At 44.6% G+C, this 15,519-nt stretch overlaps 1 protein-coding gene across 4 annotated transcripts in view; it reads right to left on the bottom strand.

Moving 5' to 3' along the window:
• TMEM71 (transmembrane protein 71) overlaps positions 1–14,132 on the bottom strand; it is a 32,468-nt gene extending 18,336 nt beyond the window's left edge. For 2 of the 4 annotated variants that reach the window (XR_007135386.1, XM_047783223.1), the window contains exons 1-5: positions 13,923–14,131; positions 10,400–10,476; positions 8,509–8,569; positions 6,187–6,399; positions 4,081–4,253 (exon numbers count right to left, since the gene is read on the bottom strand). Coding sequence is in view for 3 of the 4 variants with exons in the window: in XM_047783223.1 (XP_047639179.1) it covers positions 4,081–4,253; positions 6,187–6,399; positions 8,509–8,569; positions 10,400–10,476; positions 13,923–13,975 (577 nt within the window). In the remaining variant the exon portion in view is untranslated. Of the gene's footprint in view, positions 1–4,080; positions 4,254–6,186; positions 6,400–8,508; positions 8,570–10,399; positions 10,477–12,177; positions 12,424–13,922 lie in introns of those variants that run through there. The other 2 variants (XM_047783224.1, XM_047783225.1) reach the window with 2 other exon arrangements.
• Positions 14,133–15,519: the final 1,387 nt, after the last annotated feature.

Raw genomic sequence — 15,519 nt, 5'->3', positions numbered from 1 at the left:
TATGCGGAGAGACGGAGGCCAGAATTGTTAACGAACTTCCCCAAGAATGGGCCGGTTGGAGAAGGGGGCTCAAGGACCTAAATTTAGAGCCGTTCAGCTCATAAGCGCCTCTGCCTCATCACGTGGCCAGACCGTCTTCCAGAACTGCGTGACTTGCAGAACTTTTAACTTTTCACACAGTGCCCTGAAGTCAACACATCCATTTGCTTCAGTTCCTCCCACTTTCTCATCAGGTGACATTCAATCTGTCACCAGCCTGTCAATTCTACCTTGAGAAACAGTCCTTCAATCTCTTCCCTCTGTTTCCGGAGCCACTGTCCTCGGGGTCCTTGGCGTGCTTTTGATTGCCTCTGAGCTCCCACTACGAACCTCCATCCAGTCTTCATTTCATGTTGCGGGAAAAGCCGTCTTCGAATATCCATATCTAATTGTGCCACTGCCCTCTTTGAGAGCCTTCTGAAATATCCTTGATGGATTAGATAAAATCTAGACTCCTCAACAGGGCGCAGAAGTTTCTTCCAATAGCTTCCATCTGCGATGTCAGGCTTACCTGCCACGTCCCTGCCACTTGTTCTTGTCTTTGTCCTCTTTACACATCTTTGCTATTGTGGGAAACTAGAATACATTCAATGAATAGTTTGTTTATATAAGGAATTGTTTCTTCATTTAACAAGCCCCTATCCTATTTTTAAACAAATCTGGTATCACATACACACGCTCACGTTCAAGTGCTTGTTAAAAAACTGGTGCGATCTTAGTAGTGTCGTGTCCACGTTAACTTCCTGGTTTTGAGAATGTACTATTGAGTAAGTTTTACCCATGGGCGAAGCTGGGAGAAGGCCCTCTCTGTACCGTGTATCTATCATGACCGCAAATGAAAAAGTTTTAACAACAATCATAAAATATTTGAGTTTTCTGCCCAGGAAGCAGGTTGAGACAAATAGTAGGCATGTAAGTACCATGTCTTTAAATGATCATATGATTGAGTATTGTATTATACTCCAGCTCTTGCTTGCCCTTTGGGCCTGGGGTGTGAGGTAGATGTTGGAAAGGAGGGTAAAACTTACTGGCAATAGAGCAAAGGCTGGAGTTTCAACCTAGACAGACCTGGGCTGAATTTGAACTCTGCTATTTATAAACTAAATGAACCTGGGCAAGCCACTTAACCCTGAACTTCAATTTCATCGTGATTATACTAAGTGTGATAATATGATCTACTTCCTAGGGGGCTTTGGAATATTTAAACAAGGGAATATATGCAAACAAAGTAATCTATTTAAACAAGACAGAAGGTTAAGTGCTTAGATATAATAAGCAGTCTAGACTGCTCTCTTTCTCTTAGCCCAAGTCAGCGAATCCTATGGGCTTCACCTTTGAAACATGTCCAAAAACCTCCCCCTTCTCACCTCCACTCAGCTGTCATATTCTTTCAAGGTGCCATTCTCTCCCACCTGAATCACTCTTATGGCCTCTTAACTGGCTTCCTTGTTTCTGCCGTCCATGCCTATCTTACATCTAATCGGAACACAGCAGCCAGAGGTACCCCGTCAAAATGAACAGCGAATCATGTTATTCCTCTGCCCAGAATACTTGGAGTAGAAAGCAAAGCCATGGAAATGGCCTCATAGCGGTCCCCGTCCCCTCCCCACGTGCATCCACCCACGGACCCAGCCACTGCAGTGGGTTCTCATCTCCCTGTGCCACAGCAGGAACTCCAGACCTTTTGCACTTGCATTTCCTTTGCCGGGATTGTTTCTCCCCAGATGCTTTGCTCCCACTCTTTTTTTGGCCATGTCCAAGGCATGCGGAAGTTCCTGGGGCAGGGATCAAACCCAAGCCACAGCAGTGACAACGCCAAAGTCTTAACCAATAAGCCACTGGGAATCCCCCTTACCATTTTTTAACATGCAATGCAATTGTCCTTATTGCCTTTCTCAATAGGAATGCCAGTTCCATGAGAACAAATGGTGTCAGCTGTTTTGTTCCTCGGTATGTCCCAGTGTGAAGAATTGTACCTTGTGCATAGTTGGCCCTCAATAAAACCTTTCAAGTGAATGAATGAATGAATGAATGAATGAAGCCCAGCACATGAGCAACACAAGCTACGGGGCCAAAGTGAGAAAGAGCATGGTGCACTGAGAAATAGAGCAGAGCGGTGTGATGAGAGCCGAGGGTCTGTATGTAAGGGACCTGGTCTCTTTCCTTCCCTTTCTGGAAGGCATCTCGAGGAGTCCTCGGTACCCTCTCCCTCCATCTCATTACGTCCCACACTCTCCTCTCCCTATTCCCAGTTCTCTTCTGCCTCCGTCACGCCAGCCTCCATTACCTCCAGATCAGTGATGCCAGTCGCATCCTATTTAACTCTGGGGAGCGACTCACCACTGCTGATGCTTCCTCTCTCTTGTTCCACCGTTTCCCTTGTTTTTCATCACACGCCACTCGCCTGGTTTTCCTCCCACCTTTCTGGATGCCTCCTCTCCAGCTCTTTTGCAGGCTAATCCTGCGTATTCAACATTTGACATCTTCAAGTTCGTTCGAGGCTCTCTCTTTGCCGATGCTATGCTCTTCGGACCCATCTCATCACTCCATGGCTTCAGTGACCAGCTAGACTGAGATGGCTCATGGATGTATAGTCCAACTCAGACTGCCCTGCTAACTAAGACGAACTTGCCCCTTGGACATCGCAAAGGAACTTGAACTCAGCATGCTCCAAACCTTTCCTCAACCAGCAGACCTACTCAGTAGACTCCTCAGACCCTAGCCTTTTTTGTCTCTTGAACCCAGAAGGCTCCCCCTTTTCCCCTTTGCCCAGAAATGCCCATCTCCTGATCTAGAACTCAGCTCAAATGTCCGTTCCATAGGCTTGCCTTCCCTGAGTTTCTGAGTGGGTCAAATCTCTCATTACATCATATGGCTTTTTGTCATGGCTCTCACCATAATTACCATTCTTCGTGTGTGCAGTTATTTCACAAAGGGCTGAACACCCCCTCCTGCCTCAGCAAACATAACTAAGGTTATGTTTGTACTGACCTTTTAATCCCCAACCCTAGAACAGTCTCTGGCAGATGATAGGCACCCAATAAATATGCTTTGTGTCCATTCTAATCTTAAAAATAATTATAACCACAAATTACTGAGTACCAGGCATTGAATTGTGCCTGGCATTCTTGTCCCATTTAATCTTTAAGATAGGCTTAAAGTTCCCACCACCGTGTTTATACATATGTGTATGTATGTATCTATACATACTTTAGTATGCATTATACATTATTTATTATTATTAGAGTACATATGTGCATATATAATATATAGGTACAACATATTATACATTAATTTTATATAATGCATATTACATAATAGGTAGATACAATGTATCTCATTATTATAATGACATATATATATATGTTTTCTTTTGGGGGCCATACCTGAAACATATGAAAGTTCCTGAGCTAGGGGTGGAATCAGAGCTGCAGCTGGAGTCTATGCCACAGTCACAGCAATGCTGGATCTGAGCTGCATCTGTGAATTAGGTCGTGGTTTGCCGTGATGCCGGTTCCTTAACCCACTGAGTGAGGCCAGTGATTGAACCCACATCCTCACGGAGGCTACATTGGGTCCTTAACCCCCTGAGCCATGATGGGAACTCCATAACATTATTTCAATAGCAACATGTATGTGTTATATTATTATACTATATATACATATCTTGTTAAGTAACTATCACAATGTACCCCAAAGAGGACTTGAACCCTGATTCCAGTACCTTTCTCCATCCATATCCTGTACAGAAAGGATTGTCTGGAGATGTGCAAATACATTCCAGGTATCATCAACTTCATAAAATATAACTTTTATCAACTTCATAAAATATAAATTTAAATTAGTCTATTTTGCATGGCTGGGAGACATATGTATTTGGATCATTAAAGTAGTGTGGAGAGGACTTTAGGTGAATATTTAAAATGCGGCTCGCCCTCTGTATCAAAACGACTCTTGTCCCTGGATTGGTCCAGAACCACATGGCTGCTGCTGGCCCTTTGGAAATGATCTTTCACCACAGAAAAAGAGATTCAGACTCACCATTTTCATTGCACAGGCTGGTGTCCAGCCTCCGGACCCCCTCCAACCAGATGTCCTCACTGTGGGGAGAACCAACATTCTGAAAGATACTGCCGTGCAGCCAGGATTCAGAGGCACTGAGGCTGAAGAGAGAAGAGAAAGGATGGCGGACTCTCTTCTTCTTTCTGAATATTCTGGAGCAAAAGGAAAGCAGCCTGGTGAGTAATGAGTAGCAGTCACCTGAGGGGCAAAGCAGAGAGTTCAGCGAAGTGGTTGGCTGCATGGAGCACGTCTCCACAACCAAGCTCATTTCATTTGTTTCCTCCATTAACTCCATAGACGTTTCTTACATTTCTCGGTGGGCCAGGGGCTTAGATCAATGTCAAGGATATTGAGATAAGAGGCAAAACCTTGGGTCAAAAAGTTCAAATCTGGAGTTCGAGTTGTGGCTCAGTGGATTAAGGACCTGACATCGTGTCCGGAAGAATGTGGGTTCGATCCCTGGCCTTGCTGGTGTTGCTGAGAGCCGTGGTATAGGTTGCAGACTCGGCTTGGATCCCGAGTTGCTGCGGCTGTGGTGTAGGCTGGCAGCTGTAGCTCTGATTTGAGCTAGCCTAAGAACTTCCTTATGCCACAGATGCGGCCCTAAAATGAAAAAAAAAAGAAAGAAAAGAAAAAAAGTTCAAACCTAGTATGGGAGAAAGACAAAAATAATGCAGATACAGTGTCTTTCTTAGTGTCTTAGTTTCCCAGCATCTTTCTTAGTGATTTATGTGTAGAAATTCATATTGTTCTGGGAACAGCCCTGGGAGGTAGGTACTATTGTTATCCCATTTCTCAGATCAGGAAACTGAGACACAAAAAGGTGAGATAACTTGTCTGAGGTCATACAGCTGGTCAGTGATGTGACTAGGACGCAAACCCAGGCTGTCTGACTCCATCGCCTCGGTTTTGGATACTGTGCCAAGTGGCTTTGTGTTCTGACAGCATCAAGAGGCTGCTTTAAGAGCTCCAGGAAGGACATTGCTCATAGGGAGACAATGGAGGCTGTCTGAAATATATGAACCAGCAGTCCCATACCGAGTCCTGCTAGGAAAGGAGGCAGGGAAGGCTACAAAAAAAAAAAAAAGACAGAGAATCAATACCCTTGACCGTTACCGGAAGGAGGAGGCATTTAACGTAACTGCACAGGGAGACCACTGAAGCTTGTCAAGGCGAAGGGCGTGGTGGCGATGGGATCGGGGAACTGCATTTCCAAAATAATTTGATTCCTTTTGCATCTACACTCCCAGCAATCCACCTTCTACCTTGGAATCAGTGGTCTTTCGCTCAGGATGGATTGCACAATTTGTCTTGGTTTTTAGGGTTGCACCTGCAGCATGTGGAAGTTCCCAGGCTAGGGGTCCAATCGGAGCTGCATTGGATAGGACACAGCAACGCAGGTGTCTGCGACCTACACCTCAGTTCAGGGCAACACCGGATCTTTAACCCACTGAGGAAGGCCAGCGATTGAACCTGCATCCTCGCAGATGCTCGTTGGATTTGCTACCACTGAGTCACAGTGGGAACTCCGGGATAACTTATCAATAGCTCCTCTCTAGCTGCAGAATAAAGCCCAACGTCCCTCGGCTGGACTGTAACCCCTCCAGCCAGCCCTGCTTCTGAGCTTAGTCTCCTCTCTTGGCAAGCAAGCCTTTCCACCCTGAGCTGTATCCCCCCTGAACGACTTGCCATTCCTCAGAGCACATCCACGTCTCTTGCAACCCCACGCCCGTTCCCTCTCTGGAATCCTCTTTCCTTCATCCATTTAACTCACATCCTACATTTCTCAAGGCAAATCAGGCATCATCATCTCTAAGCAGCTTGTAAACCGTCCTTCCAAGTAAAGCGGATCTTTCTCTCTTCTCCCTTCCACGCTCCTCCGCCCAGCCGCCTGACGCAGCACCTGTATCACGTGACTTTTCTGTGTTTTCACGCTGGCTGACTCTGCGCTGATAGGCCTGTGTGTTTTCAGAGTCTGGGGCAGTGACGGGCTCCTTGTAAGCCATGTTGAATGAACAAATGAATGAATGAAGGCTCAGTGGATGAGTTGGACCTCAGACCCTTTCCGCAGCATCCTTGACTTACCTGACTAAGTTCTCCTTGTACAGAACTCTGGTCTGGGATGGGCTCAGAGTTATGTTGCCATCTTTGTCGCAAAGAAAACTGTCTTCTGTCCAAATATAGTAGCCATTGGTGAGGAGTCTGGGGCTTCGGCGGCAGGTGAAGTGGGAGCCTGCCAGGTGATCTATGGAGCTGCACTCCAAGGAACTGTCACCGCACTGGGAATCACAGACAAAACTAGAGGGGGAATGAGATAAGACCTTCACATCTCTCTCCAGTTCATCCGGTCACACAGAAACCTCAGTACTTAGGTACCTTAGTTTCCTTAGCAGTAACTAAACCTTGCTAGTTACTGTGAAGGCAAATGACCTCTTTGCATCCAATAATTCCTGCAGCCCTGAGAATGTCACTTGTAATCTTCCGAGCTTCATCTCTCTCTCTCTCTTTTTTTTTTTTTTTTTTTTTTTTTTGCTACACCCGCAGCCTATGGAAGTTCCCAGGCCAGGGATCAAATCCAAGCCAGAGCTGTGACCTACACCACACCTGTGGCAATACCAGATCCTTAACCCACTGTGCCGGGCTAGGGATGGAAAGAGCACCTCCAAGGAGACAAGCCGCACCATTATGCCTACTGGACCACAGGGGGAACTCCTGAGCTCATCTGTTTACTTGTGAGAATATTGAATGACAGAACATTTAGTGCTTTTTTTCTTTTTTAAACACTTTGATGAAAATTTAGGGCTCATCTGTTTCTCCACCATATCATGGACCTAAACCCTGACATTAGCGCATTTTCCTGCAAGGGAGGAATTGCAAAACAGCCTCTCTAGGATGCTGGAATCTCAGAGTGTCCTCCACCACCTCCCCCAGCCTTCCTTTGAATAGCTCTCCAATTGCCATGTCCTTCCGCTTGTCACTGCAGTAGATAGAGCATCACTACATAACCACCAGACACATAAGTGGAGTTATAGGGAGAACAGGTAAGCAAAGAGATCTTTCTGGCTTTTGCCAGTTTCCCTCAAGTCAGCTACGCAAATGATCGTACAATTACCAGCCCTGATTTGGTATCCGGGGAAGTCTTCTACGTAGTTGGATAAATCTGTAAATGTCTTAGTTTTGAAAAACAATCACCTGTCTGTATGATTGAAAGGCAGCATTAAGCTTCCTGCTTTGCTGAATTTCTGATAATTTGTTGAAGTTCAAAACCTATTCACAATGAATACATCTACTAAAGTTAGGAAAATACTAGTTACATGGACACTATTTATGGAAAACTAACTATGAGCCTGGCTCATACTTCACACTTTATCTGCTTTTTACAAGCCTCCCCCAAAGCTAGGTATTATCATCTTCATAGTACAACAAAAAGAAAAAAAATGAGATGTAGAAGGGAAAATAAATTAGGTATTTTACGTGGCTAGTAAGAGGCAGAGTGAAGACTTAGAACCCTGGTTTATCTGACTCTCAAACATGTGTTCTTTCCACATGACCTGCTTGTCTGTCTTTGGCCAATTCATTTGATGATACAGGAAGCCTAGAATTTACAAAAACAGTCAGGTTCTAGCATCAATGCATGATTCCTTGGTACCACTGGCAAGTTTTACAAGATGCTAGAAGAAACATCAAATGATGCCTGTGTGAGGAAGACAAGACAGACAGAAAAAAAAAAAAAAAAAGAAGGAAGGAAAAGAAAAGAGACTTCACTGCAGAACTTGAACAAAATAGGAGCTTCTGCGTGTTTTAGTGGAGCATGCCATTTGGCCAGTTTGTGCACTGGTGTAGAATCTTATAAAGTGAGAGAGTAAAAGCTTATTTAAGTGAGTTCCCCTTATGGCTCAGTGGAAACGAATCAGACTAGTACCCATGAGGATGCAGGTTTGGTTCCTTAGTGGGTTAAGGATCCGGCCTTGGCATGAGCTGTGGTGTAGGTCGCAGACGTGGCTCAGATCTGATGTGGCTGTGGCGTAGGCCATCAGCTACAGCTCCGATTCGACCCCTAGGCTGGGAACCTCCATATACCTCGGGTGTAGCCCTTAAAAGGCTGAAAAAACAGCCTATTTAAGAGAGCATCAATTTGCAAAGAGGTAAGCATGCATCAGTACTCGGTAGGTTCTCCACTCACCAAATAAACAATTCTCATTTGCCCACGTACTCATCCCCTCCCTCCCAAATAGCATTCTTAGATTGGGCAAGTTGCCAGTTTGTATGTGTGTGGGCTGAAGATATATCCCCATATCCACATTGGATGAAAGCCAAAATTAATATTTGTAAGCCAAGAAGACAACAAAGGAATGCATCCAGAAAAAATCTGATCGATCTTTCTTGTCCAAACCCCCCCTGGAATACCTCGGGAAAAGGCACGTGGGAGACAGTTCCCCAGTGTCTTCTTTCTCAGACCCAGAAGAATCTGTATCAGCAAATGAAAGAGAAGCACAAACTGATCACACTTCATCAGCATGCGTGATGGCCAAAGGTGGGTGGAGGGTGTGACGAGCTGTAGTCCCAGCCTCTGCAGGGATGCCCACGCCAACTGGGGGCCCCATCCAATGAATCAGGACAAATACAACTTGTCACCAGGCCTCCACGGGGAAGACAGAGAGAATCTAGGGGCTTTTAGCTTCTGTTTATTCTCTCTCTTAGCGCTCCTTGAGAGATTCTTTAGTGCTGGGTGAGGAAATAATAAACCATTAGCATCACACTGACTCATGAAAAGGAGGAAGAGACATCTTGTGTGAAGCTGTAGAAAACCCAAGTCAATTACCCAACTTGCTGGTTATTCTAGCTTACTCAGTAATTTGAAGAATTCAATTATCTGCCTAAACTCTTTCTCATTAGTGCCTTTTAAAGAACTTCTATTGTAAAATAACGAGCAGAAGACATTTGTGGAGGGAAAAAAATAAAATTTTGTTTTTATAAATGATTTTGCAATGTATGAAGCCTGAGAGTATTTTTTTTTTTTTTTGTAAATCCTTTTATTTTGGCCATGCTCGTGGCATGCGGAAGTTCCTGGGCCAGGGATTAAACCCACATCACAGCAGCAACCTGAGCCACAGCTGTGATAACACCAGATCCTTAACCCACTAAGCCACCAGGGAACTCTGAATATACTTTTTTTTTCCTTCTTCTTTTTCTATCACCCTTATAGCATGGCATATGGAAGTTCCCATGGCCAGGAACTGAATCCAAGCCAGAGCTGCAACCTACTCCACAGCCTCAGCAATGTCAAATCTTTAACCCACTGTACCATGGCAGGAATTCCCGAGTATTCTTAATTTAAAAAAGATCATACAGGAGTTCTCGTTGTGGCATAGCAGAAACGAATCCAACTAGTAACCATGAAGTTGCCAGTTCGATCCCTGGCCTTGCTCAGTGGGTTAAGGATCCGGCGTTGCTGTGAGCTGTGGTGTAGGTCAAAAACATGGCTCAGATCCTGCGTTCCTATGGCTGTGGCATAGGCTGGTAGCTGCAGCTCTGATTCGACCCCTAGACTGGGAACCTCCGTATGCCTCAGGGGAGGCCCTAAAAAGCCAAAATATATATATATATAAAAGATCATACATTCATTCATTCCAGTTTAACCAAAGTCATGTCAATAGATCTCACCTGGGGACAGTTGCAATTGATTAATATTCTAAGCTCTAAAGCAGCATTTTATACTCTATAGTAATGGCGTGAGTACTTGCAATAGATAGGCTCAGTAAAACTTGGTTCCATTACTGACAATTAATATCTAAGACAAAGAAAGGAGTTTAGACATTCAGACTGGGTTGGTTGCTTTAAAGGAGAACATTGTAGGTGTGTGAGGGAGGGTTAGAAGTAGGGTTTGGGGAGAAAATGACAAGAGGAAGGAAGAAACTTGAAACCACTACCGTTGTAACAACGCCCATATTTTCTGCAAGTGGCTATCAAAATCATTCAGTATTTTTTTATAGACAGACAGTTTTGCATCTTAATAGTAGCTGATAAACAATCTCCTTTCATATTTATGCACAGGCATCTTAAAAAAAAACGGTGTTTTTTTTTTTTTTCCTCCTACTAAAAGGAAAAATACCACATTTCTCTCAAGGAAAGAAATGAAGTCAAAATTATTGCCAAAGTGAACACTGGCATTTAAGAAGCACAAGCTACTGACAGATGGTTAATGGTATGAGTCTCAGCAAAATCAAAGCAAGGAAATTGCTAAAAGAAGGCTAATCGTTCAAAAGATAATTGCATAGAGCCGTTCTTCCACATTTACTTGCTACTGGTGTTGACATCAGTTGAGATATTCGATACATCTTGGGAAAAGCTGCTTGTTCAAACTTCACAGATTTCCTGCAGAAGACATTGAAAAAAAAAAGGTGGATTATGTCTTAAAAATAGAAAGAGGATGCCAAAACAGATGGCATCTACTAATGGCATGCGTCAGATTGGTTTACTGAAAGAATACAGAGATAAGTGGGGTTGACGGCAGGAGACTGGATGGAAGGAGCATTGAGGCTGTATCTGCTCTGTGATCTTATGTCAGGCTCTCCACTGTCTCTCTCACTGCCTCTCAACAGTCTTTTTCTATTAATAAGAACAACATTGTATTTGGGAAAACTAGGCTTGCTAAGGTGGACTTGTAATCAGAATCATACAAATTTACTTTTGGGTTAAGAAATCAGAAAGAAGATGGGTTCCAGAACCTTCGAAGTAGACATATGGGTATTTTCATCACCCAACACACATCAACCTCACTATCAAGTTCCACCCATGCTAGGGAGTTGGCGACTGTCTTTTGTCCAACACCTCAAACCACTGACAGGTGGTTGTAGAGAGGCTGGTGGTCCTTTGCTGTTCTTATCAGCCTGGACATTTCTAAGCAGCACAGGCGGCGTATGGCACTGAAAATAGTATATCACTGGGCAGATTTCAAAACTCAGCTCTCATGAACATATAATTGACTTTCTCAATTGCAAATTAAACATATATCCAAGTGGGTAAAGTATGTAAGCTTTGATCCCATAGATCTACTTTCCTTTGACTATTAAACTTTGTATATATATCACTATCTAGTAGCAGTAAGGTAAGACTAAATTCTTTTCTGATTCCTCACTTCTATCCACATTTTAAAAATGTGATAACTAGTAATGGATTGTTTTTGGAGCTGTCACACATTAAAACAAACCCAAATAATTCTGTAGCTTAAAATTGATTCTTTTAATAAACTATATAATAAAACCTGTTAGACAGTATAGACCCTGGCTTATAGAGACCTTAAAAGAAGTCAGGAGGGAGTTCTCGTGTGGCGCAGTGGAAATGAATCCGACTAGGAACCATGAGGTTGCGGGTTTGATCCCTGACCTCGATCAGTGGGTTAAGGATCCAGCATTGCCGTGAGCTTTGGTGTAGGTCGAAGACACGGCTTGGATCTGGCGTTGCTGTGGCTGTGGTGTAGGCTGGCAGCTGCAGCTCTGATTAGACCCCTAGCCTGGGAACCTCCGCAGGCCGCAGGTACGACCCTAAAAACAAACAAACAAACAAACAGAAGTCAGGAGAACTTTCTGGCATTCCTTGGAAGACTTCTAAATCAAAGCACACACCATTCACAGAGGAATTGATTTGCAGTATACAATATTATGTCACTTGTCCTATTGACTTTTGATCAATACAAGAGGAATATGTCCAGCTCAAATTACCCTATATTAATTTTCCCCAAACATTAAGTTGAATTTTAAGCCAACAAGTTCTACAGCAGAAAGCAAGAGACTGCTACATCTTACAAAGACTTGTAATAGGCTACAGTTAACGAATAGTTAATGGAGTACTGTTACACTGAAAAAGCCTTCAGTTGCAGCTCTAAGCTTTTCGAGAAACAGATCCTAGCGACCAGTTCCAGAAAAGCAATGCATCTGTCCTGAAAAATAAGTTACCCATACACATTGCTTCCAAAGGAAATTCCCAGTCTCTTCTTCCAATTGATAAATAGCAAAATAATGACTGAAATATGAGGCTTCCTGGGGTTGAGGGCCAGCGGAGAAATCCAGGACTTACAAGTTCTTCTGCTGAAAGTCATGTCAGAATAGCAACAGGTGCAGAAGTCTCTTAGAAAAGAGACTAACCACTGGCGGCACACGTCGGCAAGTGCAGGCTCCTGCAGAGAGGTTTTGTCTTTAGCAGCCTCTTGTTCTTTTGGCTGTTTCCTAGAATAGAAGAGCCTGTAGTTCCTGGGAGAGTCAGCCTACAACTGCTCTTGTTTTCTTTCAAAAACAGCCTGCCTGCGTAACCAGAGGCTGCGAGGCAGAATGAGGTCACACTTCCTGTGGGGCTCACATCAGTGGCAATCACACAGAGGAATTTGGTGAAGATTAAAGATGCCTCCTGGAGCAGCAGCGAATCAGACCAGCAGGATACATCGTCATCCCTGGAGGGAGACGTTCCTAGGCTAAGGCATCACCCCAGCTGCGAGAACATAAGAAAAACTTTCAGAGAAGCAGCACTTCTTACGTGTCATCTTCTGGCCAGGTTCCATATGAGTAGTGACAGTAGTGCTTCGTCCCAACTGTTACTGGTGAACATGCACAGATGCTATTAAATCCAAGATCCTATTAAATATCAAAGCTTGATCTTCTGAAAATGTCTGTGTTGCTGATATGTGGATCTACCATAGGCTGGGCTTTCCAAGAAACTTTGTGAGTGGCATTTAAAATTTTTCTATTTGTATGTTTGTAAAGCTAAAGAACTAGATGCTACCATTGAGTCCCTATAAATCTCTGCTATTGTAAGTGATAAAAGAAACAGACACTCTAGGAGTTCCCTGGTGGCTCAGCAGGTTAAGGATCCGGTGTTTTTATTGCCATGGCACTTGTTCAGTCCCTGGCCCAGGAACTTCTGCTTGCTCTGGGCATGGGAAAAAAAAAAGAGAGAGAGAGAGAGAGAGACATTTCCAGCAACACTGAGGTGCCCTGGGAATGGAAAGGGTGTAGGTTTTAGAGCCACTCACAGTGAGATTCAAGCCCTGTCTGCCGTACTAGCTGTGTAGCCTCAGATTGCTGACTTCACCTCTTTGCATTGTAACTCTCTCAATTAAAAATGTAATAATATATATTTCACAGGATGGCTTGGCCCAGAAAAGAGATAAACGAGAATTAAGTGAGTTCTCAGCTCAGACGTGCAAGGTGGATTCCTTGTTTATTTTCTGTAAATCAACTTCCCTTCTGAGGCACCAGGGGCCAGGTGGCAGAAAAGTTAACCTCATTCTTTTTTTTTTTTTTTGTCTTTTTTCCTTTTCTAGGGCTGCTCCCACGGCATATGGGGGTTCCTAGGCTAATCGGAGCCATAGCCACCGGCCTACACCAGAGCCACAGCAACGCGGGATCCGAGCCACGTCTGTGACCTACACAACAACTCATGGCAATGCCAGGTCCTTAACCCACTGAGCAAGGCCAGGGATCGAACCCGCAACCTCATGGTTCCTAGTCGGATTCGTTAACCACTGAGCCACGACAGGAACTCCTAATCTCATTCTTTCTTGGGGTCACCTTTCCCCCTGAGGTCATGCCACAGGAAGGGTCTTCTGGAAAACACCCTAGGCAGGGGATGCTGTTAGGACCAGAGCCCATCTGGTCTGTGGTAGGCAGCTTTTGAAGGTGACCTTCAAGGATCCTTGTGAAATCCCCAGTGGAGGCTGAAGCTACTAATTTGCTTCTCCTAAACAGAATAAGGCAAAAGGATGCACTGCCACTACCCAATCAGGCTGCAAAAGATGCTGGTGTCTGTCTTAGTGGGCACTCTATTACCTTCTTGATTTACACACTTGGAGGGAGGAAGCTTCCATGCCGGAGAAGCACATGTGGTGAGGATCTGGAGTTGTCTCAAAAGCCCGTGAGGAATGGTGGCCCTGAGTCCCTAAGCCAAGAATGCAGCCAACAACCACAGGAGTGAGCTTGAAAGGAGATCCTTCTCCAGGTGAGCCTTGGAATGACTGCCGCCCCAGCTGGCACCTTGATTCCAGCCTGTGAAAGACCACAGAGCAGAAAAGCCAGCTTAGCCCTATACCCAGATTCCCAACCCACAGGAACGATGCAATAATAAATGATAGTTTAAGGCAGCAGGTCTTGGGGTAATTCTTTTACACAACAATAGATAACTAATTCATTGTCTGAACAAGTGTCACCTTCTGAACCGTCCTTTCTTCCAGGCTGCCTGGTCCGCGTCTCTCTGCTACTTTAGTGCCATCCTTAGAAGACAGGCACATCTACTGAGGATTGCATCTGGTCACATCTGCCTGGGTTTACCAGAGAGCCATTCTGCTATATCCCTGTTCTAGGAGTCTGGTACCCTCTTTCCTGTACTTCATAGCTCTCCTCTTTCTCATCCTCTTCCTCTTCTACCCATCATTCCTATTTCTCATGCTCCTCCTTCCAGCCTCTGCTAACATCTCCTAGAGGAGGAAGATAATCCTTCTTAGTCCTTCTAGATCTTTCACTCGGCCTCTGCCCATGAATCCACTTTCCCAAAGGGTGAACGTCGGAAAGAGTTTGGTTTCTTTCTTCCCCAATTTGGCACGTTTTAGGACCTCATTCGTGATCACAACAATCACTAAATTTATGGAGCCCTTACTGTGTGCCAGGCACAGTTCTGACGTTAGTACATTTAATCCTCGTACCAAACCAAGAGGGAGCCTCTGTTACTATGGACATTTTACGGATGAGAACACGGAGGCACAGAGAGTTAAACAGGTAAACACCTTGCCCAAAGCCACACAGCCAGCAAGTGGAGACCTGGCTGGAAAGACGGCTTCTGAGCCTGTGTTCTTAATTTATAAGTGGTCTTTCTTTCTCTCTCTCTCTCTCTCTCTTTTTTTTATGGCTGCCCACATGGCATATGGAACTTCCCTGGCCGTGGACTGAATCCAAGCTACAGCTGCAACCCAAACCATTGTAGTCATATGCTTCTTGATTTTTTGTTTGTTTGCTTTTTGTCTTTTTAGGGCCGTCCCTGTTGCATTTGGAGGTTCCCAGGCTAGGGGTTAAATCAGAGCTACAGCTGCTGGCCTATGCCATAGCCACCGCAACTCCGGATCTGAGCCGCATCCACAACATACACCACAGCTCATGGCAGCACGGGATCCTTATCCCACTGAGCGAAGCCAGGGATCAAACCTGCATCCTCATGGATGCCAGTCAGATTCATTCCTGCTGAGCCACAATGGGAACTCCTGTAGGGGGATGCTTAACCCACTTCGCCATGGCAGGAATTCCTTAACCTGTAAGCAGCCTTGATCCCATCAAACCTGTCTGCATGGTTCCTATGAACCGGCACTGCAGCAAACGCTGTGTCCACAAGTCCTTATTTAAAGCACTCACAGCTCTAGAAAATACGTATGATTATTAC

Source organism: Phacochoerus africanus, chromosome 6 (assembly GCF_016906955.1).
Source record: "Phacochoerus africanus isolate WHEZ1 chromosome 6, ROS_Pafr_v1, whole genome shotgun sequence".
Classification (NCBI taxonomy): Eukaryota; Metazoa; Chordata; class Mammalia; order Artiodactyla; family Suidae; genus Phacochoerus; species Phacochoerus africanus.
Note: the sequence above shows the minus strand (reverse complement) of the source record. Positions and strands in the feature narration are given on the sequence as shown.